This window comes from Tursiops truncatus, chromosome 5 (assembly GCF_011762595.2).
Source record: "Tursiops truncatus isolate mTurTru1 chromosome 5, mTurTru1.mat.Y, whole genome shotgun sequence".
Taxonomy (NCBI): domain Eukaryota; kingdom Metazoa; phylum Chordata; class Mammalia; order Artiodactyla; family Delphinidae; genus Tursiops; species Tursiops truncatus.
Genome location: NC_047038.1, coordinates 75,487,759 through 75,515,672, shown reverse-complemented (window position 1 = coordinate 75,515,672; position 27,914 = coordinate 75,487,759). Strand labels below are relative to the sequence as shown.

Below are 27,914 nucleotides of genomic sequence, written 5' to 3'. Positions count from 1 at the left end.
ATGCTACCACAGTTTATGTTAAACAGAAAGGCAGCACCACATTTCTTACTCTTGTAAAGGAGGAAAGCCTTTTAAAAAACTCTTTGAAGAAGTTTCAGTAGATATGTTCAGAGTCAAACACAGCAGCACTTTATTAACAAGGACAGAGCAATATGATCACAAGGAAATACTCATAAGTCTAAACTGAATGCTATCTTGGGCAGCATAAAAGGAATACTAACAAGTGTAGGCATCCCAGTGTGTCTGTCTCACACCTGTTCAATGGGAAGGTGACTCATAAGCAAGGCAAGAACAGAGCGACACTGATACCACACACTGACTACAATACTTCATTACTTTGAGAAGGGTAGTGAATGGTCATACCCCCAACTAGAAAGAGGAATCATTTGAGACCTATCAGTTGGGCCAACAGTTCTGTTAAGCTTTAATACTGCCTACTCCTGAACTCTGGTATTAACCTCCTCTCTATGTAGGAAGTCAATGTTCATGCTCTTGATAGGGGCTGTTTAAATCTTTCTGATTTCTGTCAAATCCATCTGACCTCAGAGCACTGGGTCTAAGAGTCAACTTCTTGCAACATTGATGTCTTTCCCTTGAGATCTTTAATAGTGCTAAATCAGCATAATGTTATCATAATTTGAAAATGACATGGGGGCACAAAAAAGTCCTAATTTATATACATGTGTATATATGTATATACATACACATACTTTTCATTACTATATATATATATATATATATATATATATATATATATATAGCATCCCATATTCCAGTATCACATGGCAGAGAATTTACAGTCAGAATAATCAAGACATTTAATTTAGTTTTCCTGTGGCCACTCATGTAGTGAACTGAAAAATACCAGTGTATTAATAAGGTCCCTTTTTATTACATGCTATTTCTAAGCAGATATTTGGAATGCTCAGAAGACTCCACTTTCAGTCTCCTAAGGCCTCCTAAGACATAATTTAAAGTGGGACTTGATAGAACAAATATCTTTGCACTCTAGTTGAAACAGAAGTAGTTTCTGTTTATATCCTAGGAAACCTTGGATAACATGCCTTGTTTGTGAAATTGAAAAAAACAGCAGATCAGCACACAAAGAGAAAGGATGCAACAGATATCAAAGTGGGTAAATGCCCAACTATTCTGACTCCTCCTCATCTGTGCAAAGCAAGGTGGTACAAGTAGGCCAAGTCTGACTGGGCAGAGTTTGAGGAAGATGCTTTTCTGTTTGATGAACAAGAAAATAATTTTATGAAAATGTGGGGATGGGAGAGGGAGCAGCTCTGTGCTTCTTGCTGTGTTACCTTTTTTATGTTCCCAGTGTCACTGAGACTAGTTTAAAAATAGCCTACAAAAAGAATGTTCTAATCACCAGCCACCTTTTCCACCTTTCTTCTTTTTCTGTTGCTGTTTCTTTTTTGTTGCTGGAGCCCCTGCAGGTTTCTGGTGTCTTGGGGGTATGATATTACTTGTAGATGTAGATGCTGTTGCTGCGCTGCCAGGTCGTGGGGAGGTGGGTGGGCTGCTCACAGTTTTACTGGCATCCCTGAAATCATCAGATCAGGAAAGTGTTGGTCATTCATATATTCAACAAAGGAAAAGGCTATAAAAATGTATGTACATGGATTTCACCTCTCACAATCTCCCACACACATTTTCTTTTTCTTCTTTTCTTTCTTTTTTGGCCGCGCCACATGGCATGCGGGATCTTGGTTCCCCGATCAGGGTTGGCACATGTGATCTTGGTTCCCAGACCAGGGATGGAACCCGTGCCCCCTGCAGTGCCTCTGAGCTCGGAGTCTTAACCACTGGACTGCGCAGAAGTTCCCACACACATTTTCTTTTAAGGTGCGTTCCCCAACTCCCTATCCATTTTTCTTTTGAATAAAATTTTTACTGCGTTATAATTTTTAAAAATGTAATTGATGGTACATGTCAATTTTTAGGAAGCTTAGAAAATAAAGAAAAAAACCTTTTAACGACCTATAATCCTTCCATGTAGAAATAACTGATTTAGTAACATTTTAAATTCTGCTTTCTAGTCAAATTATTTATTTATATCTGTTTCTCTAGATATTTAGTTAGTTGAATTACTCAGTGTATATAGTTTCCTTTTGAAGGTACTGTAATCCTAACATCTGCAATACAATCCTACAATTCTAGTATTTACAATACAACCAAGCCAGAAACAGCATGTTTTCTTTCCTTTACATAAGCATATTACAAAACATTTATTAAAGATATCTGACTATACTTCTCATACTATAAACATAACTCAAAAATTCTTAATGATGACCCTGAGTCAATCTCAGAAAGAAGCAACCTATGCCCTGAGGACTGGGAAGCAATGACTTACAATTCAGATGAAGCTCCTACAGTTGCTCCCTGGGTCCCTTTTCCAATCTGATCCTTCTTTTTACCCTTCTTTCTTCCTCGGTAGTAAGAACGTTCACGCATTGGTAGCCATCTTTCTGGATCTGGGGTCACTTTTGGGTCATAATTTTTAGGCAGTTTTCCTGTTTAACAATTAATTGATAAAGAAATGAGAGATCTGTCCATAATGTTTTCGAGATAATTTGTTTAAACACTGTGTCCAAACCTGGGAATAAATAACATTAAAACTGAAATAAACTTATCTGAGCAAGTTTTATTTGTATAATCTAGCAGCGGAAAAAGGACTTATTTCTAAGCATGACACAAAATTCAGAAGGCATAAAAAGATTTCATAGATGTATCTGTATAAAAAAGTTTAAATTTTCATTTGGTAAAAGATAATTTTTAAGAGAAATAACAAAACAAGAAAACATTTGCGTACTATGTAACAGAGCGAATTAACATTCTTAATATAGAATGAGTTCTTGATAATCAGTAGGTAAATCATGTAAAGAAAATGGGCATAGCTGTAATTAGAGTAAGCCAAGAGAAATAAAAGTCATTAACTATGTGAAAAGATGCATGACCTCACTAATTAAAAATAATAAGGATAGGCGAGTTCCCTGGTGGCCTAGTGGTTAGGATTCCAGGCTTTCACTGCCGTGGCCTGGGTTCAATCCTTGGTCAGGGAACTGAGATCCCATAAGCTGTGCAGCGTGCCCCCCCCCACCAAAAAAAAAATTAAAGGATAAAAAATTCTATATTAAAAAGTGTAATATGCAGTGTTTGTGAGATAGTGGGCAACTCTCAAACACTATGGCAGAAGTATATACTAGTATAGCCTCTGTAGAAAGCAAATAATTGGCAGTACCAGTCAAAATTTATACTTTTAGAAATTTATCTTGCAGAAACTCCTAAGTCACAAAGCTATATATGTGTTAAGAATACTCTCTGTGATATTCTTGAAAACAGCAAATTAACTTAAATGTCTATCAATAAGAGAATGATTAAATATAGTATCCTCACACTATAGCAAGCTATAAAACTGAGTTAAAAAATGAAATACATCTATATTTAATAATTTGGAAAAATGTCTGCACAATATAGTCTAAAGTAGAAGATTAAAACAAATTATCCTGATTTGTTTATATCAGTTTTGTAAAAATATTAATTGAGCATGTAAATGTGTATGTGTTTATATATACAAAAAAAGTTAAGTAATTATCTCTGGGAGAATGAATTTGGGGTAGGGAATTTTCCATTCTTTATGCCATTCTATAATGACAGAAGTCTCTTACCTTTATTTTGTTTTTATAATGAACATATCTCTTGTAAATTAAAAAAAATACTCATCTGGAAACCACGAAAACAGAAAAACTGAAACTGGAGATTACTGATATCTACAGTTATCAGCTATTTCCTGGCAGTATTACTAATAAATAAAACAACATGAAACAAATACTTTAGTTTTTACCAATTTCCAAGTACAGTGATAAAAGTGAAGAACTAGTAAGACTTGTAGGTAAAGACAGTGGAGTGAATGCAACACTGGCTTCTGCACTATCCAAAACTCCACTAAAATGTAATAAACCCATTAAAAGGAAAAATAGTAGAAAAGATATTTTCAGTAAAATTCCAGAAAAAATTCTAGAAGCTGGAAAACAGATGGAGGGGTGGTAATAAATTTAGCAGATTTGGGAAACCTGAATCCTTGATTTTGCAGTAAGCAAAATCAAGAAGCAAACTGATTTCTACCACAGATTTCCCAAAGACTCGGGAACAGGTAGGTGGCTCCAGGGATATCCTCTGACTAGTTGAAGCCAAGCATGGTAATTCCACCCTCTCTTGCCATGGATTAAAATAAGTAAGCCAGTCAATGCATGACATTCCTCTGGTTAATGGTTCAGGGCTGGACACTGACCTATACTGGCCCAATCAGGTTAATGGGCTTTCCCATTAATGGGCTTGCCAAATGCAGAGGCTCTCTTTACATCCTGCTGGATATAAATAACAAGTATATGGCTCTGTTTCCAACAAACATCTGATTACTCTAGTGGGATTCATTTTTGTGTACAGGAGAACAAAGAGATACAACTACTGGATAAACTAACCCTGATATAACCTTCCTCTACACTGCCAGTTTCATAAACAGTAAATTTTCTTAAGCCAGTTTCATGGAGTTCTACGGTACTTGTAGCCAAAAGCACTCTAATGTAGAAGAGCTTACTGTTGCCAGGCACTGTTCTAAGAGCTTTACATGTAGTATCTTATTTAATCCTATGAGGTACATACTATCATATTCCATCTTACAAATGAAAAACTCAGGAAGGTATGTTAACCTGTTCACAGTCACAGTGACAAAAAGCAATGTTACTAGAGCAACAATTTGAATTCAGGCACTCGTAAACTTCAGAATTGCACTCTTTAAAGTTATAAATTTAAGTAAATGTTAGCTATAGTCAAGACAAAACTCAGTTTCAAAGATATGAGAGTTTATGTCTGAAGATTTCTATGTAAGGCCAAACTCAAGCTTTTACCTTATAGAAAGAAATCTAAAGATTAAAAAAAAAAGCCTTACCCTTCTTTTTTTTCTTCTTTTTTTTCAAATCTCCCTGTCTACAAAGATAAGAAAAATCATTATCATCGTGATAAAATATTTATAGAGCATTAAGCATGTGCAAAAGAGTGAGCTGGGTACTTTGTCATAAAGGTGTTTAAGATTTGGCGTCACCTCACCAAAGCTAATAAACTAGTTGGTTTATTAATTTAATCAAATTTAATCAAGCTTCAAACACCATTACTTTTTGGAAGGTGCTTTAGAAAAGAGGGGTGACAACTGTTTTCAGAAAATAGATACCATTTACACTGGCACATATTAAGTCTATGTAAAAAGGTAAGAAATCTGTACAAGCATAAAAATCTATAGTTCTATGCTAAGTTACCTTATATTTGGCAAAACTAGAAAACAGATAATTTAAACTCTTTGCCAGAAGAACATGTAAAGGTATCATACATGCAAAGAATATTTCTGGGAGGATATGCAAGACAAGTAACATTGGTTGTGGCCTTGGATGGGAAGAGGGCAGACAGGGGTGGGAGGAAGACTACGTTTTTAATCTTTCAGGCTTTGAACCCTGTGAGTTTACTGAATTTTTTAAGTAAGTAAAATCTTTATTAAGTACACTGACAAAAAATAAATAAAGGTATTTAAAGAGCATAAAAACTCAGGGGAATACTTCAAAATAACTATTAAGTACTCTGACAGCTATACTCTGACAGCTACAGTAGAAAAGAGAAAGACATTAAAAAAATCCCTCTGGATACACTCATGTGATATACCTCTACGGGAACTATGAAACAGTGAACCAAAAAGATAAGACAGCAACAATGTCTGCCCAAATTTCATTCTACCAAGTCATTCAATTGTGAAAGTTCTTTTAGGGTACCCTGAAGAATAAGAAATGCAACATACAGCACCTTACTTTAGAGCTTCATCTCTCACTCAGACTATGCAACAGTCTTCTGAATCGTCTCCCTACAAATCATACTACACAGCCATATCTGCAATTTCCTAAGACTCTCTGCCATTTCTTACTTCTTTGCCTTTGCTCACATTTTGCCCATCTCATCCTCGTCTTCCTCCAGAGTCAACCTCCTCCATGAAGCCTCTCCTAACCTCCCACCGTCCCCAGGAAGGACTGACTATTCCCTCTGGTGTATTCCTCTATGCTTGTACAATCACAGCACGTGCAACCTTTATTTCAATTACTGCTTAAGTATATTTCCTTCTGTTAGACTGAAGTTCTTTTCAGGGCAAGGACAATCATTTACTTTCGTCACCAACATAGTGTTTAACTTCAAGAGAAACTACACCTTTTTATGTGTCCAAAAGTCAACATAAAATGAAAGACATTAATAATGCCTAATGAAAATACTGTGCTGACACTGAGAAGCTTTAAAGTCAATGTACATCTTAATAATTGTCTAATGGAAAAGATAAAGACGATTAAAGGATTAGAAAAGAACTGTATGTTCTTACTAATTACCCAACCCTGTTTTGGAAAAGGAAAAAAAAAATACTGAAAATATTTAAATACACATTGTATGAAAATCTCCTAAGACCTGGCTTGAATTCATTATTTTGGAGTTCTTGATAAGGCTTGAAATTGGGATCATGATAAAATGAAATTTGGAACAATGCAGTATCTCTGAGACTGCAATTTCTTATTTAACTTTTAAAAATCTATTATGAAGATGGTAATACCTTTTTAACAAACACAGAGTTCATAATGAAGTCAATTATATACTGTTGCTGATATATATATTTTTTTAATTATGAAAAATCAGATTTCAAAAGTCATTCAAAAAAAAGAGAAAACTGAAAAATTATGAAAGTCACAAAACTGGGGAAGTGCTATATCTTTTCCATTCTCTATTCATCCTGAGTGAAAAACAGAATCTTAAAACAGTTTATTTAGTAGGCCTCTGCTATTTTTGAGATGACAATGTACGAGAACAAGAAAAGAATTGGAATTTGACTTCTTGTAAGTTATTGAAGCTGGCTAACTTTCCTCCAAATCAGCAAAATAAACCTTATCTGAAATTTGGTCTAGAATTCTAAATGATGTACTAAATGTACATCAATATCTCACAGGTAAATAAAGTAAGACACATCCAGCCTATGGAATACTATGCATAAAAAGAATAAAATATGTCTACATTGAGAATATGGAAAAATCTCTAAGACTTATTAAATGAAAGAAAATTCGAAGACAGTTAAATACAATATAATCCCATTTCTATAAAAAATATCTAATCTAAGGAAAGTATTTCTAAATCAGCTCTGTGTGCAAACACAAAGAAAAAGATCTGGAAGTAAACACACTAAATTAGTATCAGAGGTAAATTGTGGGTGGGGAGGAGGAGGGGAAACAAGGACAAAAAGCTGGGCACAGCACAAGAGAAGGGAAAAGAAACAAAGTGGACTTAAACTTTATTCACATGGAATTTTTACAAGAGTGCATTTTTTATTCCTTATATAACTTAAAATCAGCATTAGTGAATGTTACAATGAAAAACATTACCCTTGCTCCTTTGGTTGACTATCTCCAGCAACTTTTCCACCCTTCTTCCGAATGTACGTAGCACCAGGAGAATTTTCAAGAGCCTCAACATCTACTTTTAGAGACATACTATCTGATGAAGGCAAGTGTTTACTAAGGCTGGGATAGAACAAGAGTTCAGGAACACAATATATATACATATATATGTTTGGATCTATCACTGTATTTTTCAGGCACATTGATCAATAAATTCTCATTTTTGCTTTTACTAGTTAGAGGAGGGATTTTGTTTGTTGAAATTTATAACAAAAAAGCCCTGGTCAAAACAGGTAAGGGAAGGGATTTATTGCACTACTTGGGAGCTGTCTAGAACAATCAAAAGGATACGCTTTTGCCTTCTCAGGATCTACAAGTGAGTAAGCAGAAATAAGCTGTGCCAGGGTGTGAATATCTTTTGGATTTTGTCTAAAGGAAGAAATAAGAAAGTCACTAAACAGTTTATAAAACTGGAGAAAGTAACATAAACAAGCAAAATAACTCCCTCATATCAAATAAAACTTGGATTTCTGCACCTCCACCTTTCAGAGCTTACTTCCATAGCTGTTCTAGGTCACTAATTGCCTCCTTCTTCCGTCCATATTTGAGTTTGAAGTTTGCAGCTTCTCTTATCAAGGACAAATGAGCAGGAGATTTGGGCTATAGATTCAATAAAGAAAGAAAAAAAGTTTTAAGCTAAATATCTAGCAAGTCAATGAAGTTATATTCATTATATCTTTAAAATGGACCTACCCATTAGATTTCTCATCTTAAGTTTTACTGAATGCACAAAACAACAAAAAGAAATTCACACACACACACACACACACACACACACACAGAGGGAAAGACAAATTAGTACAAGTGAAGACCAATTTATGAACTTGGTATACAACCCATCTCTATTTAGATTGTCTTGTCTACAACTAGAAATATTGCATAACCAAATCTTAAAGTTACGTCACTATCGTTCTCAAACATTAATTTGACACAATACTTCCTAGAACACTGATATCTCTTCACTGCTAATAGTGCTAACAGTATTAATGCCCTCTGTGTGTATGTATATCTATAAGTTGGATAATGCCTATGCAAAGACCCATACTGGAAAAAACGAAGATGTTCCTATTAGATAGAGATACACAATTATTCTACGTACTGCTGTTGTACCAAGTACTACCATCCATGGGCTCTCTAGCCACTAAAGATGAGCTGTCTTATACACAAGCACGTACAATTAATATTCTTATTTCTTGAGATTACACACACACACACACATACATACACTCAGGAAGGAGCTTCAGAAAATATAACTGAGCTTTTTTTTTTTTGGTAGCCATTTCTTTCTTCTAATAACATTATCTGGATCTGGTATACATAAAAACTGAGTGACAGTCTAACAGCATTCCATTTTTTAAACAGTGAGTTGAAATGTTTCAATTCTTAATTTTGAGTTCACTGCTGCAGCTTTTTATTCTTATGCAAAAATGCACCCTCATAACATTTTACTCCATCTTTTTACCTGACGGTTTTGATACCACTGGATAGCTTGTGTGAAGACCTCAATGGCACTGTCAATATCTTCCTCATGGCTGTACATTGTCACTAATGCAGACACCTACCCAGCCAAAGGTATAAATTAGTGAAGAGAATTCCTCCTTCTCTCTCAGAATAAACTTTTTGAAAATGAATAAAGTTAAAGAAACAGCAAATAAAGGTTGCTAGGCTCTGTACTAGTACCTAATTCATCATAAAAATTGCTAATGCATAACTAGAAATACCATGAACAACAATGGTGTTTTCCAAACACAAAGGTGATTATCTGTAAAAAAAATACCTCCCCTAAAGCTCATTCACAAATGGTTTGTTACCAGTACACAACAAGGTAAATACAGAAGTTGAGAAGAAGCACTTAGAAAATTAGTTTATATGATCACTGAGGTACACACACTAGAGAGGCTAAACTTGCATGTGGCCTCCACTACATGAAGCCAGTGAAAGCTTGCCTAGTGTGCTGGAGGGACAGCAAAGAGGGCCATGTAACTGGAGTGGAGTGACAGGGGGAGGAGCCATAGGCAGATGAGGACAAAAAGGAAACAGAAACAAAAAGCCAGATCATTGAGAAAAATCAATAAAATTAACAAACCTCTGGCTAGACTAATTAGAAAAAAAAGATAATAGAAACAAAATGTCCTACAGATATTAAAAGGATAAACAGGGAATATCTGAACAACTTTCATGCCAATAAATCCAACAACCTAGATGAAACATTATGTTAGCCAGATATTATATTTGATTCTAACATAATCACAGCCCAGTCTTAAAGTATGATTCTTCAAAAGAGAAAACACTACCATAATACTATTATACATTTATTGAGTGCCATTTGTAAACAAGCTGTGTTGGAAAATGAAACAGTCCCTGTACAATAAATGTACATACCACCACTACAGAATGTTTTTACTTCGAAACAGATGTGCTCACAGCTACATTAGTGATCTAAACCTGTGATGCTTGAATAATCAGAGAACTAAAAACTAAATTCGTAGGCCATTATTACCAAATTGTTTTAACTCAAAGAAATCACACTGAAGACATGATAAAATAATAGGCTAAGAAATTCCCTATATATGTCTTAGGATATTTAAGGTTGGCTTTCAAGTGGTAATATAAGGCCTAAACAGTTCCTGACACATTTGACTAAATAATAAATCAATGCAAAGCAGAGCATAAAATGTAATTAAATTTACACCAGAAAGCTATTATTTTAACTACAACTTCTACATTTTGAATAAAGAAATAAGCAGAAATTAAAGTGAAAACAAAGAAATATCAGACATACCAATGAACTATTAATTCCATTACTTTTTCAGTCTTAAAATATTTTAGTTATAAACTCACCATGCCTGGTTTATGCTTTAACTGCTCTATGCTTCTCAATATCAAACATGCTTTGGAAATATTACCTTAATAGAATAAAAACAAAATCAGCATCACATTGAAGAAAGCATCTCATGGAGAAAAAAAAGATAAAAAATTTAAGAGTCATATTTTGTAACATCTCTAAACACTCAAGCTTTGGGACCTTGGGAATAATGTATTCTATTTATTCATTTTACAAACAAAGGAAATTAAATCCTAAAGAAACAATATATCTTGCTTATGCCCACAAAGTTAATGGCAGAACTGCTACCAGAAAAAAAGTCTCCCAGCTCCCAATCCGTTGAGTTCTATTTCTCCCTTTTCAGAGTGTAACTTAAAAGGCAGGAGTCCTTCCCTAAAGGCCTTGAAATTGTTACTGTAGATATGAGTGCAATGGATAGTTTCCTACAATGTTAAAGTCTGATTTTCTACTCATTGCAAACCTCAATTGCAAACCTACTCAACAAACCTTCCAAAGTCTTTAAAGACAAAACAATAACCATGTAACAGACTCATTCTCAGTAATATTAGTATGATAAATAATCCTCACAAAAATAAACTGAAAACTGGATGAGAAAAGAAGATACAGAGGAAAGCAAGAAAAAGAAGAAAGAGAGGTGGGAAAAGGAAAAAGAAACAAAGGAGGAAGATAAGAAATGTGAGAATAGGGTAGCTATCAGGTCTCAACCTGATTTTCATTACTACCCCACTGAGGTGCCTTTTTAGACATTGTTTTTTCCTAATTGCCAACTCCCCTCCCCTCTACCCATGAACTTTTCATTTTAGCCATCACAATATCTAAGATTTTTTTCAATCCTGTGCACCAAACCAATTATCACCTCCACTGAGAATGTATGGTCTACACCAGAGTTGTCTGATGGAACTTTCTGTGATGATGGAAACAGCCTCTATCTATGCTGTCCAACTACACACATGTGGCAATGAAACTTCTGAAATGTAGCCAGCACAACTGAGGAACTGAATTTTAAATTTAGTTTAATTTTGGGACTTCCCTAGTGGTCCAATGGTAAGAAATCCACCTTGCAATGCAGGGGACGCGGGTTCTATCCCTGGTCAGGGAACTAAGATCCCATATGCCGCAGGGCATCTAAGCCCATGCGCCACAACTACTGAGCTTGCGCACCTCATCTGGAGAGCCTGCGTGCTGGAAACTACAGAGCCCACACCCTCTGGAACCCGCATGCCGCAACTCAGAGCCCACATGCATTGGAGCCTGTGTGCCACAACTAAATGAGAGAAAAAATCCTCACACCACAACTAAAGAGAAGTCTGTGTACCACAGCAAAGAGCCTGTGCACTGCAATGAAGGATCCCACATGCTGCAACTAAGACCCAACACAGCCAAAAAATAAATAAATTAATAAAATAAATAAATCTTTAAAAAAATAAATTCTGTTTAATTTTAATTTAAACTTAGAATAGCTACATATGGATAGTGGCTACCAGACAGGGACAACACAGCTCTAGATACTCAACACCGGTTCAAAATTTTAAACAAAAAACTGTCAGTTCTCTGTAAGATTCAAAAACACAAGTTCTCATTAAACTTCCTTGCCTCTTCTCTACCAAAGATATGGGTTATAGAGTATAAATGAAGAATAAAGGGCTAAGAAAATTTGAAAACTAGGAAGCAAAGTAACTCTTAATTCATGCAAATACTACCAAGTGACAGATATAAGCATTTCTACACATGACGTACACAGGAAATTCAAGTATAGAACAGAGGAATTCTATGCTTCTACAGACTTTCAAAGCATGGACTGAGAAACATTCTAACAATTTAGGAATTAACCCAAGAAAAGGCCTCCTAACATTACTAAATATGTTGGAGTTCACACAATCTAGCTTCATATTTGAAACAGCATTATGCTTCACTATTATGCAAAAATTTTTAAAAATCACATAGTCCACAACTATTTCAGAATCATTCCAATCATATGTTTCCATTAACAGGGTTATTTTAATCATAATGAAATAATCATGAATACCTTGGGAAATTTTCAGCTGTGCCATGGTCAGCTTAATTTCAGCAGCGTTTTCTGGATGCTGATCTGCAAATTCCTAGAATTTTTTTAGTTGGGAAAAAAAATTACATTTACACAACTAAGCGCACATATTCTAATTACTTATTTCAGCCTCATTAAATTTTTTTTAAAATTAATTAATTGATGACTACATTGGGTCTTTGTTGCTGTGCACGGGCTCTCTCCAGTTGAGGCAAGCGGGGGCTACTCTTCCCTGCGGTGCACGGGCCTCTCACTGCGGTGGCCTCTCCTGCCGCGGAGCACGGGCTCTAGGCACGCGGGCCTCAGCAGTTGTGGCACGTGGGCTCAGCAGTTGTGGCCTGCAGGCTCTAGAGCGCAGGCTCAGCAGTTGTGGCACACGGGCTTAGCTGCTCCACAGCATGTGGGATCTTCCCGGACCAGGGCTCGAACCCATGTCCCTGCATTGGCAGGTGGATTCTTAACCACTGCGCCACCAGCGAAGTCCCCTCATTAAATTTTAAATCCAGTTTTGAAACATTAAACTTCTGGTTTCAGGTCAAAATTTTAAATTTGGAAAAATTTTATTTGACATCCACTTTGCTTAAAATTGTGCTCTGAGGGCTTCCCTGGTGGCGCAATGGTTGAGAGTCTGCCTGCCGATGCAGGGGATATGGGTTCGTGCCCTGGTCCGGGAAGATTCCACATGCTGTGGAGTGGCTGGGCCTGTAAGCCATGACTGCTGAGCGTGCGCGTCCGGAGCCTGTGCTCTGCAATGGGAGAGATCACAACAGTGAGAGGCCCGCGTACCGCAAAAAAAAAAAAAATTGTGCTCTGAAAGAAACTGCAATAATGCCAAGTCTCTAGGAAGTCACCAGTAGAGAAACAATAATTAAAATTACTACATAGATTTTTCTTTTTTTTTAAAGAAAGATACTCAGAAAAAAAAAAGACGACTCCTTACTGAGGATCCCTGCTTGGCAACTTTGCCCCTCAGGATGGTCCTAATTTTATGCTGTCCAACTTTCCAACATAGTCTACTCTCAGGAAATTCGAATGTGATTTAATGTTTGGTTTAGCTTAATTAAAAACCAAGTCAGTATCTCTGTAATTGTTTGAGGTTTTGGATTGGGACTTACTAGAAAATACATTATTGAAAAAGGGGCTAAGCATGTTCTGGTATTTTAAGTCTAAAACAAACCGTTAACTAGTGTTACATCAATCTCCAAATGAAAAGCATTCTTCGGAGTTTACAGCAAACATTTACTAATGCAAATTTATATAAAACAAAGCTGCGGCCCAAGAATTAACTAAAGTGACACTCTGGCATGTGTATAGTGGTATATTACCTATTAGTTTTCCCATGAAATTTACAAGCTTGTACACTATTTTAATAATGAAAATAAAACAAGGCTACAACTACCTGACATCTCATTAAAAATGCAAGTAATTGTTTTACCTGAAGCAGCTCTATTGCTTTTGTGTGCTGCTTTTCACGGCAGAGCTGGGCAGCTTGGATTAACACAGGAAGGAGATGCTCAGGACTTTGGGACTGTAAACTGGCAGATATTTTGCGACACTGTTCTGCCTAAAAGACAGTATTTCCCCCCCCCCACAAAAATAAGCCGGTTAATTAAATCAAACATTAAGTGAATGACCAAAAAGAAAAAAGGATGGGGAGGTGGAAGGAAACCAGCTGAAACAAAATAGTAAGTGAAGAACTACCTAGGGTAAGAGAGGTGGTTTACAGTACCCTCAAGTTTTTCCTGAAAGAAAAAGATTTCCATTTACTGAATGTAAGCTATGAGTTCTTAAAGCATTTAGGAAAGAATAAGTCCTAAACATTCATTTGGATGCTTAAATTGCAGAATTTTGTTTAAAAAAACCCAGAACACATCAAGTGTCAGCCTTTGCTTCAAAGCAACAAAACGTATAGGTATTTCTTGCTACAGTATTTAGGAACAACTTGACTCAGTGCTAAATAATGAAAATGTTACTGCCTCTCAGACCCCACTGAAAACCTCTGCTCTAGAAGAGTACAAAATCATAATTTAATTAGAATTTACACATATTGGAGTTAGAACTGCCCTTCTTATTTATAACTTGATGTGATTATGCACAAACTAAAAAGACGGATCTTACATTTATAATCACGATCAGCATCTTTGATGATTTTTCCTTTAATTCAGAGAAATTAGAAATAAGGTAATGAGAGAATTTTCTCATTTACAGCCGTGAATAGTGTTTTCTTCTTAAAAGCCACCACTGTAGACCTTTACAAAGAACTGGGCAAATTACTTACTTAACAGATAAAATCTATGATACATGACCTTCTGAAGACTACATGAGTCTGAGACAAAATATAAGCAAAAATATAAACAGACTGGACTGATACACCCATTATGCCTCATGTGCCATACTCCAAAAGGTTTAGCCAGGGGAACCAGAGGTCTGTTGCCTACCTGGTTTGTGTACATAGCAAGTAAAGCTTTGTTAAATTCTATAGCTTGCAGTTGTTTCTTGGAAAGCTTAAACTCCACTCCTTCTGCATTGGTTAATTTCACCTTCTTCTTGGAGTCAAAGACATTTTGGTCCTGACAAAGAAAAGTTCATTCACCATTAACAGCAATCTCAGACTTCAACTCTTTTAACACTCCAAGGCCTTATTCCTCTTTCATTTTGTTATTTTATGTAAACACAACAAGAGAGCTTGGAAGATAATACACCTACCTGGCTGGGGTGCCTATGCTCCTAAGGTACATATAAATTTGGCTTGGTTTCTTGGTTTGGTTTTATCTTTCTACTATTAATTGCTTTCTTTAGCTTTTTGATGAAAAGTACAAAGGGACTGCACAAATCTTACAGTGGAAATTAGGACTACAACGATACCTAAATTTGTAATATCTACAAACTATCTTTAGAATTTAGATGACAAATGAGGAAAGTAACTTATTCCTCTCTGACATATTATCATACATAAGCAAATGGAATGGAATAAGAATGGAAGACAATTAAGTCACACTGCACCCTGAGAAGGACAAAAAGGGCATCTAAGTGTCTACTATGTGCACAGTATTCTAACTTTGTTAAATATTATTTGCAAATATGTGTTACCATTGTGCTTTTTAAACCATGTCTTCTACTAGTTTAAAGACTAAAAGGAGGCAAAGAAGAAATCTAAAATAAATTCTGCTTTTTACTGTGAAGCTCCAAACCAATGTGAAATTATTTTAAATGTACAGCAAGAAACTGGCTTTCATATAAATCAATCCTCAAGAAACCATATTTCTAGTTGGTACTCCTATGTCACTATTTTAGTACTTAAACTCACCATGCATGCCACTGCCAGACTTCTCTTAAACTTTACTACCATGACACTTATTAACATTTTTGATTTTTCAAGGTCTCCCACACCTTGGTTATTATTCAATGTAACCTTTTTTTCTTCTTAACTAGCCAGCATGTATGTATCCTCATATCTTTTGCTCTCTCACTTTCCCTCCATAAGTCATTTGCCTCTGCTGTTGCTTAACCTTCAAACCATATCCCTCCTTCAAGCCTCTATTCAAATTAGCCAACCCAGATCTTCCTTCACCAAATACTGTAGTTACAAGTATACAACAAGAAATTTAAATGTGCACAATTTTTTTCAACACTAGAATTTTTTATACTATGTAATGATTAAGACGACGTTTCATATTTATTTTTGCATTTCCTATTGCATCCAGCACCATACTGAGTAAAAAATTAGAAATAAATGTTAACTGAAGAAAAATTCAGTGTATAAATACATTTAGATTGAGATATTTAGTACTTCACATACTCTCCTCCCCACAATTATATATCGGATAAAAACAATTTGTCCTCACTGGCATTTCAAATTGTTCATAAACATAGGCAGGTACATCTTGCTGCTAAGAGTCAAATGCCAGCATCAATTTTTGGAAACCTAAACCATGCCAATGCCCTACAACATCCTATATCTATTACCCCCCTAATGCCATTATCCTACATCTGAGAACCCTCTGAATTTCTGCTATAGGGGGAGAGAGATACCACACAGGCCTAAAAGGAGAGTGCATTGGAGTCAGAGACTAGAATCTGAATCCAAGTTCTACCTCTTAGTGGCTGTGATCTTATACAAATCACTTAACTCCTTTTAGCCTCAGATTACATTCCTATAAATTGGAGACACGTACTGCCACCTAAAAAGATAATTGTGAGGATGAAATAAGCTGGCACTTGGAAAATCACATAGCCTATCAAAAGAACCTAAATGTTACTTTTCTAATTTTCTATTGACTTGAATTTCAAATTTGAACTTGAAATATCTTCCCATTAGAACAATGTTCCAAAAGGTGGTTAATTTGACTAGTACAGTACTCTTTAGGATTGTTTACATACATGCTTGTAATAGTTTACACAGGGCTTGCGGGCGGGGTGGGGGGCAGAGAAAGAGAGAGAACCTGCCCATGCCTCCTCTCCCCCAAAATAAAAACCACTGGAAAGAGAAAAACTATATACGGAAAACTCGTATTCAGACTTACTAGATGAAGAAATCAAAGTCCAAACAACTTATTTCTCTAATAAGTATTCTCCATATAATGATAATAATGGGAAATAATATTATAATTATATTAATATTATAATTATATAGAATAATAATTTTAAAAAACAATGGGAAAAGGGTAAGATTTTTAAGTCCAGGGTATGTAACTACAAAATAGTTTTATTATTTGAATATACCTTGCAGAATCATTATGCGAGTTAAATAAAACTCTCCATTGTGATTTTGCTGCAACTGGACTCTGTCATGGAAAAACTTATCCTAGAACAAGGCTGGAGTAATATGCTTCCAGAAAAAAATAGTGTAAGAAAACCATGGATTTTCCATACCTTGTTAATTGTAATGATGTTATTTGCAATCACAGCTAGCAGTGCTACATCTGTTGGTCTGCAAACAAAAAGCACCAGTCAAAAAGGAATAAACCTTTAAAAAGAAAACTCATACCCTATAAAAGACACTTCATTTTAATAACCCACTTACTTTAGTTTTATTATCTGATTGTAAAGTTGCAAAGCCTCCTCTGTATGACCCTGAAGCTGCATAATATAGGCCATCTGCCCGTGGATGATGGCCAGTTCTGCCTGTGGGTCTTCTTCAGTCCCATCCTAAGCAGAAAAAGAAATATTTTTTTTTCCTGTGAGTTCTCCAAATTGATCCACATATTAACCAAGTGATCCAAACATTCAGAAGATATATCATCCTAAAGAAGACATACAATTTTCAGGAATTTTCCTGTAAAGTCAGTTTGTTAAAATTTAGGAATAGCTACCAAAAGAGGGAAGCTTAAATGAGAATGGCAAAAAGACGAATTCTGGAAGGACATGGCGACAAGCTCAGGAATACCATTCACTGATCATTTTTATTCTCTAAAAAGTTAAGACTAAAAAAAAAAAAAAGTGAAAAACAGCATACAAGTTTAACTTTTTACAATACCCCTAAATTCTGGAAACAATTTTCTCATAAGAAACACATTTTCAAAATGCTTCACTCTTAATTCTAAAATACTTCTAATCCAAAGACTACAAAATTCTAACTAGTAACTATCACTGTACAAAGAACTTCAAAAGCTGAAACTAATTCTGTAATTAAAGTAGCAGCTCTCTTAACTGATACCCCAGATCAATCTGTATTTTCCATTCCTTTGGAGAGGTTGACTGATGCCCACGTAGAGAGAATGCTCAAGGCTAGGAGGCTGCTCTTTTTTGCAATACCAGGCACTCCTACTCTCACCTGGTAAGCATATGTTGACCAGGTCAGACTTGTTTGTTTCCAATCCCATTAAGCCAGTTGTGTTTGATAAAGAAATGATAAAACTTAAGTATTGCAGTAAGACAAGAACTATGCATGAGAAAAGAGACTTGCTTCGATGAAAACTATGTTGAATGCTCAGAAATATTTGACAAAGGTTGAGTTCCTAAAGAAAATTACGATCTAATTAGGTATGAGCCAGAAAATGAAGAAAAAAAAAAAGGACTCTGTAATGAAACTAATTCACAACTGTCTTTAAAGTATTGTTATACTTAAGGAAAAAACCCTGGAGATCATGACTGTTGGATTATGTATAGTTTATGTAAGGAATATGCATGGAATTCCTATGAATAGGACCTTACTCAAAGACCTGAGCCCTACATCTAAAACAGGAGAATGAATTTATATGAATTTAAAATGAAATGCATAAGGCATATAAAATTTTGTATTGTCATTTCTCACCCTAAGAGAGTCCATCAAATAACTGGTCAAGAGGGTTTCTGTGATTCTTATCTAATGAATCAATATCATTTCAAAAAGTCAGTAAATACTACAGAGAAGGCTCCTACAAATTTATATTAGCAGAAGTGTAAAATCTGGGTTTAACCACAGTGGAATACTTACAGAGTCTTCTGATAACGAACGGCGGCAAAGATCTATAAGAGAAAATGGTTTTAAAATTAACATTGCTGGGTAACTCTCGTTTCTTTCATGTTCCAAAGAACAAGAACTAAATTCTTAGGGAGAAGATTTAAGATAATTTTACTAACAAGCAAATTTGGAATTTATCGTTAACATCAAATATATTACATAAATATTATCAATCCTTGATTACTCTAGCTCTTTGGCATTTTCTTTCACTTGCAATCCCTATGTTAAAAAAAATTTTTAAGGGAATTTAAAATATATAAATGTAACAAATGTTGATTGCAAAAAATCAATTATAGAAAAGTATAAAAATAAGGACAATAATCCTGTCACCCAAAGATATAACCACTGTAGCATTTCAGCTCTTTTTTTTAATGTAAATGCACAGATACATTTTTAAATGAAAGTGGGACAGTCTACTATTTTGAAACCTCCCTTCCCCCATTTAATATACTGTGGACATCTTTAAGTTACAACACATTTACATCTACATTATTATTTTTAACATGATTATTGTTAATGACTGCATGGTAATCTATTCTGCGATTATAATAAAGTCTTCTAATAGGACAGAAACTCATGTTCCTAAATTTTTGTTCTTATGAACATCCCTTCAATTAAATTCAAATATATATATATATCTGTATGGATGTTATCTAATTATTCCCTTATTTCCTTAAATTTCTAAAAATGAAATTCTTAGATCAAAGGGTATGAAAATTTCAAAATCTGCTACAGCACCAAACTGCCCACTGCAAAGCCTCTACTACTTTTACATTCATACCTGCAATATATGAGGATGTCCTCCCATACCACTGTCAATACTGGGTATGATCCAGAAATTATCATTATTAAACATATTTTTCTCCTCATGATGCTCTAACCTCTGCCCTTATTTTAACCATCAATATTTAAGAATAAAACAGACCCTGTTTCACCATTTTTCCTTCCCACCATTCATCGCAGTCCCTACAACATCACTTTTATAGCTTCCAAGGGAAATGTATGGAGAAGAAAGTCGAAATGTTTCAGGAGTTGAGACCAGACATAAGTTCTCTAATAAATTATTTTCTTTTTCACTTAAGAGCTTCAAAGCATGCAGATATTGTATATGGAAACATACTAAGTGGAGTTAAAATGTGCTTGAATAGTGTTATCAATGCATAAATGTGGCACACCATATTGTTACTATATTTGTGTACTTGTTTAATACCAATAATAATGATGATAATAATATTTACCGAATGCTTACTAACTCGGTTAATTTACATTTAACATTCACAGTAAGTTGTTCAAAAACCTACTCCTCAAAACTCAAACTTAAGGTTTGGTGTGGCTGAAAATGGACAAGTAGACTGGCTTAGGAATAACATAGTAACAGAGGAGAGACAACAGTCAAGAACCCAAGAGAAAGGCTAGATGGATTTTGAGAAATTTCCACTGCATCAATAATTTCCATTTAAAAACTTCCCAAAGTTTTTAACTTTTTAACTTTTGGAAATACTTTGCAAAGTTATATGCACATTACATTCACATATCATTTTAACAAACTTCCAACCTTCAGCTTTTTGCAGGATTTTCATTGCCTGGTTCAGCTGGCCTTGTCCTATCAGCGCACATGCAGCATTGTAGCACAGTTCGTGTGTGCCTTCTTGGAGACCCAAGTTCTCCTGTCACAGAGAATACCAGTCAAACACTAGACAGGAATATTATGTCATGGCTGTGTAAGTACACAGAGATACTCACTGGAACCACTTTTTCCCAGTTACTTTGAGCTGCAACAACTGCTGAAAGGTTTGTTTTTCTCTCCTCATCATAATCATCTTGAGAGTTTCGGACAAGATCTCTATACACAGCCAGGCATTCATCATAGCGTTCTAATCGGTACAACTGAAGAGATAAATAGCAAGTAAAAAATCAGAGAAGACAAATATTGTGTTACATCCCTAACACCATATAACCCCTTTTTTGGAACCACCATGTAAGAAACCTAACTCAGCATAACGTGGGCAATTAATTGTTTTTCCTTTACAATTTTTCAATTAGTTCTGTATGCTACTAATACTTCCCAAAAGTTACTTGCAATGAATCTCTACTATATTGCATATTTGTAGGCATGATTCAGTTAGAAAAGCCATTGTATTGACCCCCATCTTGAGGTGAGGTAAGTGCCTAAGTGGGTTGTGAAAGAAAACCATTCTGTAGAAATCAACCAATCTGACTTACAATCCCACAAGTTTACTAAGCCCCAGTAAACAGGAACAAAATTAGATGTTAACAAAAGGACTTACTATTTCCTAGTTCATTATACTGAATCTTCATTTCTCTTTTCCAGAAACCAACTATTGTATAGGGTAGTATCAAGTATACACAACATAATTCTTGCTTATTTCATTCAAGTTGTTCTTAAAGGGCGATAAGAACTGCCACTTGAGTCAATTAGTCTACATGTATGACAGAGATGGGTGCCCTTCATCAATATCAAAATGCTGGAATCTACCCTAAGCTAACCCAGTTTACATGAAAAGTTCTTTATAGACCTACAATCCATGAACTTGCCCAAATCTCTGTTAAACTCACACTACCTTTTGCGGACAATACATTCAATACATTATTTGCCCTAAACTGACATTTTAAAAAATTTTAAGAGGGTTTTGCTAGTTCTAATATAACATTTCTGTCCTCTTATCATAAATAACCCTATTTTACATTAGGCTTAATTGTATGTCTCAAAATTCTTTTAGAATAAGATATTTCCAGGGATTTCATGAACCATCTGAATTCATCCAAATTCTTATTCATCATGATTTTCTTTATTTTACATTTAGAATAAAATATCAGTTAAAAACTAAAAAGACTGTTTCAAAACTGTGTAAGTATATAAGCTTACTGGCCTTCATCTTTCCAACTAAAAAGTCCAAATTTCATAGGATAGTTCTTAATTTTCCAATTACCCTTAGGAAGTCATTTGTTCATAGAACACTATACATGCAATTGTTCATATGAAGATCAAGGAGAGGGAATATGTTCAAACCTCAAGCACTGGTTTGGTGGCAAGTTTTATGGAGCATCAGGATGGGCTGGGGTTCCTCATCCCTGCTCCTTGCTATAGGTAGAATCACGTTCATGCAGGACGACTGTCAAACAGGGATTTTAAGGCAGTAATTACCACTTGTCCATAAAGCTCCTTTAGTTTGTCTGTCTGCTGGTTGGCACTTTCTATTGTCTTCAAGGCATTCTCAATTCTGTTCAGCCTGTACTCACAGTATGCCTTCTCGAAGGAAAGAGAGTTACTGAAAAAGGAAAAACCAATGTCTGATTATTAGCTAACACTGCAGAGCACCCACTGTAAGCCAGACACTGCTCTAAGCACACTTGATACATATTATTTAATCCCCATTAACAACAGATGACAAAGGTTAGCGACTTGTCTAAAATCAGACAGCTCGTAAGTGGCAGAAAATATTACATCTATTTCCCTAGGCTCTCTTGCTTTCATGGATATTCTTATTAGAATTACTGGCCTTTGAAACGAATATATAAGAATGAAATCCTGAATTAGCTAAAAACTGTTTCAGATATAAAGACAATCTGAACATGTTTTAAATGGGTTGTTATAGAAGTTTCTTAAATCCATTTAAGAACCTATGATAAGCCACATAATGCTACTGTAACTTGTCAAGAAGCAAATAATTAGCAAAGAAAAAGTAACTAGAAATCTTAAAAGAACATAGAACTTGTAATCAAACAACTGGTAAACAGACAACTACAAAAACACTACTTACATACACAGACTTAAAAATTCATCTACATTAATGTCACATATGAAACATTTTGAAGTTTCAACCATAATCTGTGAGGAAAAATAAACATCAAGCAAATGGCAACATCCTTTATTCACCTAACAAAAGATTATTTGAAAATTTCCCTCTCTCACAAAATGGCCAAAAATCAAAACACTGAATTTTAGCATAAACATGTTTACTAGTAGAAAGCAGTGTCCCTTTTATTACCCTTTTATTTTTAATAAAGTTTAAAAATTTGTTTTTAATCTGTAATACATGCAGTTGGCCCAAGTAAAAAAAAACAAAAAGGTATACATTGAAAGGGTTTTACTCCCACTGTTATTCAAATCTACTCTGTTCCGCTCACCTCCTACAAGTAACTATTTTTATTCATTGTTTCTCCATCTATTGTTTGTCTTTGCATATACAAAAAAATACACATAGAAATTCTTATATCCTCCTTTTCTTATACAAAAGGAAGTATACAATATACTGTTCTGTACCTTATAAACATTAAACAATAAATATGCTGCAACCTTCATTTCAACACACATTTCTTTTGGGGCTTAGGCATAACAGTAAAGAAAAATGAAATTACAGTACCAATTCAGATTATAAGTTCACGTTTCATGAAATGATAAATTAAATAAATAAATGAAAAAGATTAAGAATAATAAAAAACTGCTATAGGGCTTCCCTGGTGGCACAGTGTTTAAGAATCCGCCTGCCAATGCAGGGGACACGGGTTCGAGCCCTGGTCCAGGAAGATCCCACATGCCTCGGAGCAACTAAGCCCGTGCACCACAACTACTGAGCCTGTGCTCTAGAGCCCGCGAGCCACAACTACTGAGCTCACGTGCCTAGAGCCCGTGCTCCACAACAAGACAAGCCACCTCAATGAGAAGCTGGTGCACTGCAAGGAAGAGTAGCCCCTGCTCGCCGCAACTAGAGAAAGCCCGTATGCAGCAACGAAGACCCAACGCAGCCAAAAATAAATAAATAAAAAAATAAAAAGTAGATTGAAAAAAACTGCTATATATTCTAAAGGCTGCTAAAGAACTCTGACACTGAAAGATCTTGGCCTAAAATCATACTCACCTAAACAATTCTCAAAGGAGGCAGGCACAGAGGTCAGGCTAAGACTGCCATACCATCCTAGAGGCCTCAACTAATACATCCCTACCCTGTATGTTCTGCCCTCTCTGCTCTTTTTTTTTAAATTAAACTTCTGCTGAGTTGTTCTCCCTATGTTCTCCAAGAAATCTTGCGACTCTTGTTTATGCCCCACATCCCTCCAGTTTCCCTTCTTAGTGGTTCAAAGGGAAGACAGGGTAAGGAAAAGGTTTCTTAAAGCAGAAAAGAACAAAAGTTACTATTGCTCTTTCCAGTTTCAGAAGCACCATTGGCAGGCAAAAGGAAAAAAGGGGAAGGAAAGTAAAAGGTCAAAAATCACTGAATAGTGGGGAAAAAAACATGGAAATGGTTATAGCTATGGTAAACATGCACAAACAACTAATTAAATCACTTACTTGGCAAACACTTTGGTGTGAGTATTGATGACATTCAAGGCTTCCTTGAAACTTCCATTCTGGATAAGGCACACAACTTTACAGTGTAGGGCAGTTACATCATCCTTGTTGATCTGCAGTACTAGACAGCAATTTTAGGAAAGCAATTTTTAAATCCATTCCCTTTCCACATTTCCCATCTCAGGAAGCTACATTTCCAATTTTACTGCAGCAGAAATGATTAGTCAAAACATTTTTTTAAATGACTGATCTTTATTTTTAAGTTAAGAAGTGACAATAAGGAGAGTTAAGTTAGACTTTCCAGTGAGATAGCTTCCCAAGATGCATGTACCAAAAAAGTAAAGTGAGATAAAGAAGCAAGAATGAAGTTGTTTTCTACTGCTTTTTCATCTTGCAATGCATGCTATATCCTACATATTTCATTACTTCACAGGGAAAGAAAAAAGTTCATATAAAACTTGGCAGCAAATGACTTAGGTTTGAGTACAAGCTTGTCACTAAATGCCTTGAGGTCTTGGACAAGTCATTTGATTGCCAAATCTCAACTTTCTGATCTGCAAAACGAGTATGAAAGCATTACCTATTTTACAAGGTTATTAAAAAAATTACATGAGAATATTTTGAAAAAAATCTATAAGCTGTAAAGTATACAAACACAATTTGTTTTGCTGGCAATATTTCCAAACACCATTCAAAATTTCCCTTTTCAGGGAATATAACTAAAGAGAAGTGCAAGGAAGGAGTCAGGTGGCCAAATTTCAATGCTAAACAGCTGTTCAGTGTCAAAATGACTAGGATCACTCCCCTTGCTCCTGGGCAACTATAGGAATTCAAATCTCAGTCTAAGAATCAGAGTAATTTCTATCAATTAAGAAAATATATATTGGAGGGCTTCCCTGGTGGCGCAGTGGTTGAGAGTCCGCCTGCCGATGCAGGGGACACGGGTTCGTGCCCCGTTCCGGGAAGATCCCACATGCCCCGGAGCGGCTGGGCCCGTGAGCCATGGCCGCTGGGCCTGCGCGTCCGGAGCCTGTGCTCTGCAACGGGAGAGGCCACAACGTGTACCGCAAAAAAAAAAATATATATATATATATATATTGGAGAACTGACAGCCCTTGCTGATTAAACAATTCCTGCACAGTACTTACTACATTGCTGATTAATATTGGTTGCAGGCCTAGCAAAGGCCAAAGCCAATTCAAAACAAGTTTAACAATCAAATAATTGTCATTAGTAGCTGTTTTCCTCAATGTCTGAAATCACCAAAAGTGCACTGTGGGCACAATCATTTCTTTTCACATTAACCCATCAATAGTTTGCTGAAAATTCACACTTGTACGTTACAGACATACCATGTATGTTATTACTTCTTTCAACAGTCAAACCCTGTCCTGGTAATTACATTTCCAAACCTAACAAATACAGGCAACACCTTCAATAAAGAATTTAGCACGACAGAGAGCATTAAAAAGCACGGCCGTATTACAGTTAGGCAGTAAAGGATAACAGAATATAATGAGTTGAACCTCACACCGAAGACAGTTCACTCCAAATGATCAGTTACCGGGCAAAAGACAGGATTAACATTTATCTTTGCAACGTTATTGCAAATGTTAGCGCTTTCACACACACATTTTCTGGTCTAAGGACGCTGGAGGGATTCTATATGTGGGAATGACAGGCCTGACATCCAGATCCAGCCCTTCCCTCTACCCCGAGTCTGTACAGCTTCCACTTGTCAGCGCCAGCTTCCAAATTACGTGTCCCAGCCAGGTTCCTCCCCCCGCTGCGACCCAAAAGAAAAAGCTCCCTCAGCAATACTATCTTGATCACTCCGCTATAAGGAAAGCGAAAAGGAGGCAATGTGGAGTATTTGCGAAATAAGGCGTGAAAACAACGGAGTAAAATAAGAAAGCAGTTTGGAAGAGACGTCGGGAGCTGCGGTCTCTTTAAATCCTTCCCTCGCTTTCTGCTTTGCGGGGGGGGGGAAGACGGAAGTACACGTGGCTCTAAGCTACCCAGGACACAGGGCTGGCCGTGGGGAGCTGAGGCACCGCGACCCGCGCCCACTGGGCGTTCGGGCCCTAGCAGCGGGCGGCTGGGGTCTCCCCTCCCGCTGTCTGCTCGGAGGTGGTCACGCGCCACGGAAGGAGGCTGCATCCTCCCACCTGCCCGGGCCCGCCCCCGCTCCGGCGCCCGCCGGGACACTTACTCTTGTTGACGGTTTTGAGAGCGCGCGTGAAGTCGCCGTTCTGGCCATAACGGTTCACTTCACTCCAGAGCGCAGGTACCGAAACCCCCCCACTGCCGCCGCTCGCCATCTTGGAGGAGAGGCGGGGCGACCTCTTGCCCCGGAAGAGGATCTCGGAGGTGCCTAAGCGGAGAAGGAAGCCGATGGTTGCTAAGCGTTTCGCAGTCGGAAGCGTCTTTGATACTGAGTTGGCGTCAAGGCCGCAGTCTTCACTCTCGTACCTAGAAATTTGCGAAGATTGAGTCGATACTCCTTTCTAGAAGCGGGTCTGGAGGAACGAGGCGTCGGATCCTGGGAAGGGGTTGAAAAGGATTTACCAAACAGATTCGGCTAAAAACAGCGTGCGTTTCCGGGGCGACCGCTGGGGGCGGAGAAGTGTCCAGGTCCCTAGAGGCGGAGCTGGGCGAAGGTCTATGGAAAATAAATAACAGGTCTATGGCGTGGTAAAATACCAACTAGAAACCGTAGGGGGTCATCTGAAGGAGTGGGAGAGAAGGGGAGGGGGAGAGAGACGGCTTCTTGCTGCCTGGGAATACTTCATAGAGGAATTGGTATTTGAATGGGATCTTGAAAAACCTGGGGTTGGTTCTGGGTAAAGTTCAGAGAAGCGAATATGAGGAAAGGCAAAGAAGAAGAAAAGAATCTCCAAGTGCAAAGCACGTTTGGTGAAAACCCCCTGGCTACCCTTTGGGCTGCATTTCAGGAGCAGTTGGCAATAAGGCTGGAAGGGTGATGTGTTTTGGTGTGAGAATACCCAGGTTCAGACGCTCTAGATGTCTGACTTGTGAACGTGTTATCAGAGTCCCAGTTTTCCCGGCTGTAAAATAGGGATAATATATAATTGTTCTAGGGATAAACGATACTTCCTGCACCCTGTCATAGTAAGCACTCAAGTAACACAGAGACATAGGGGATTTAGAGTTTTTGTAAGACCTTAAATATCAAGATGTGCTTGTCCAAACCGAGTACCTACCGAGTATTCTTGATGAGAACGACAGGACATTTTATTGAACGCCTACTGCAGGCTCATTTCTGGTCACGATCCTACCAGTTCCTGCCTCTTCCCCCCTCCTCTCTTTCTCAGCAAACTAGCTAATTCCTTTTCATCCTTCAATATTTCTGTATCCTTCTGGTTCCAGGTTAAAAGTTACCTCTTTGACTTTGCAGACACTGCAAGGTTCCCCATTACACTGTCTTATGGAGCTCTCTACTTCTGAGCACTGCTCATTGTTTAAGGCCTGTCTCTCTCCAGATGTACTGTAATTTCCATGAGGCCAAGGACTATATTTGCCTTGCTCACTGTAGCATCCCTAGGATCTAGCACACTCCCTGGCATATAGTTGGTACTCAACTTTTTAACTGAGTGAGTTTTTGCTTCTTTCTCCCTTAATCTGTGAGTTCCTTGTGAGCAGAAACTATGTCCAGCTCATGGCTATATCCTATGGTGCCTGGTACATTTCATGTCTGGTTAATATGTACA

General features: G+C 36.7%; 1 protein-coding gene across 1 annotated transcript; it reads right to left on the bottom strand.

The window, feature by feature from the left end:
* Positions 1-106: 106 nt before the first annotated feature.
* SRP72 (signal recognition particle 72) lies at positions 107-26,553 on the bottom strand. The gene is made up of 19 exons (XM_004327961.4): positions 26,396-26,553; positions 24,184-24,304; positions 22,039-22,162; positions 20,616-20,759; positions 20,428-20,539; positions 18,846-18,877; positions 17,454-17,578; positions 17,303-17,360; positions 14,869-15,000; positions 13,866-13,994; positions 12,413-12,485; positions 10,383-10,447; positions 9,004-9,099; positions 8,038-8,141; positions 7,833-7,910; positions 7,467-7,604; positions 4,961-4,998; positions 2,366-2,525; positions 107-1,555 (listed from the first exon to the last, which is right to left on the bottom strand). The coding sequence occupies exons 1-19, from the start codon at positions 26,502-26,504 to the stop codon at positions 1,378-1,380; spliced, it is 2,016 nt and encodes a 671-aa protein (XP_004328009.2). The 5' UTR covers positions 26,505-26,553; the 3' UTR covers positions 107-1,377.
* Between the last annotated feature and the right edge of the window lie 1,361 nt (positions 26,554-27,914).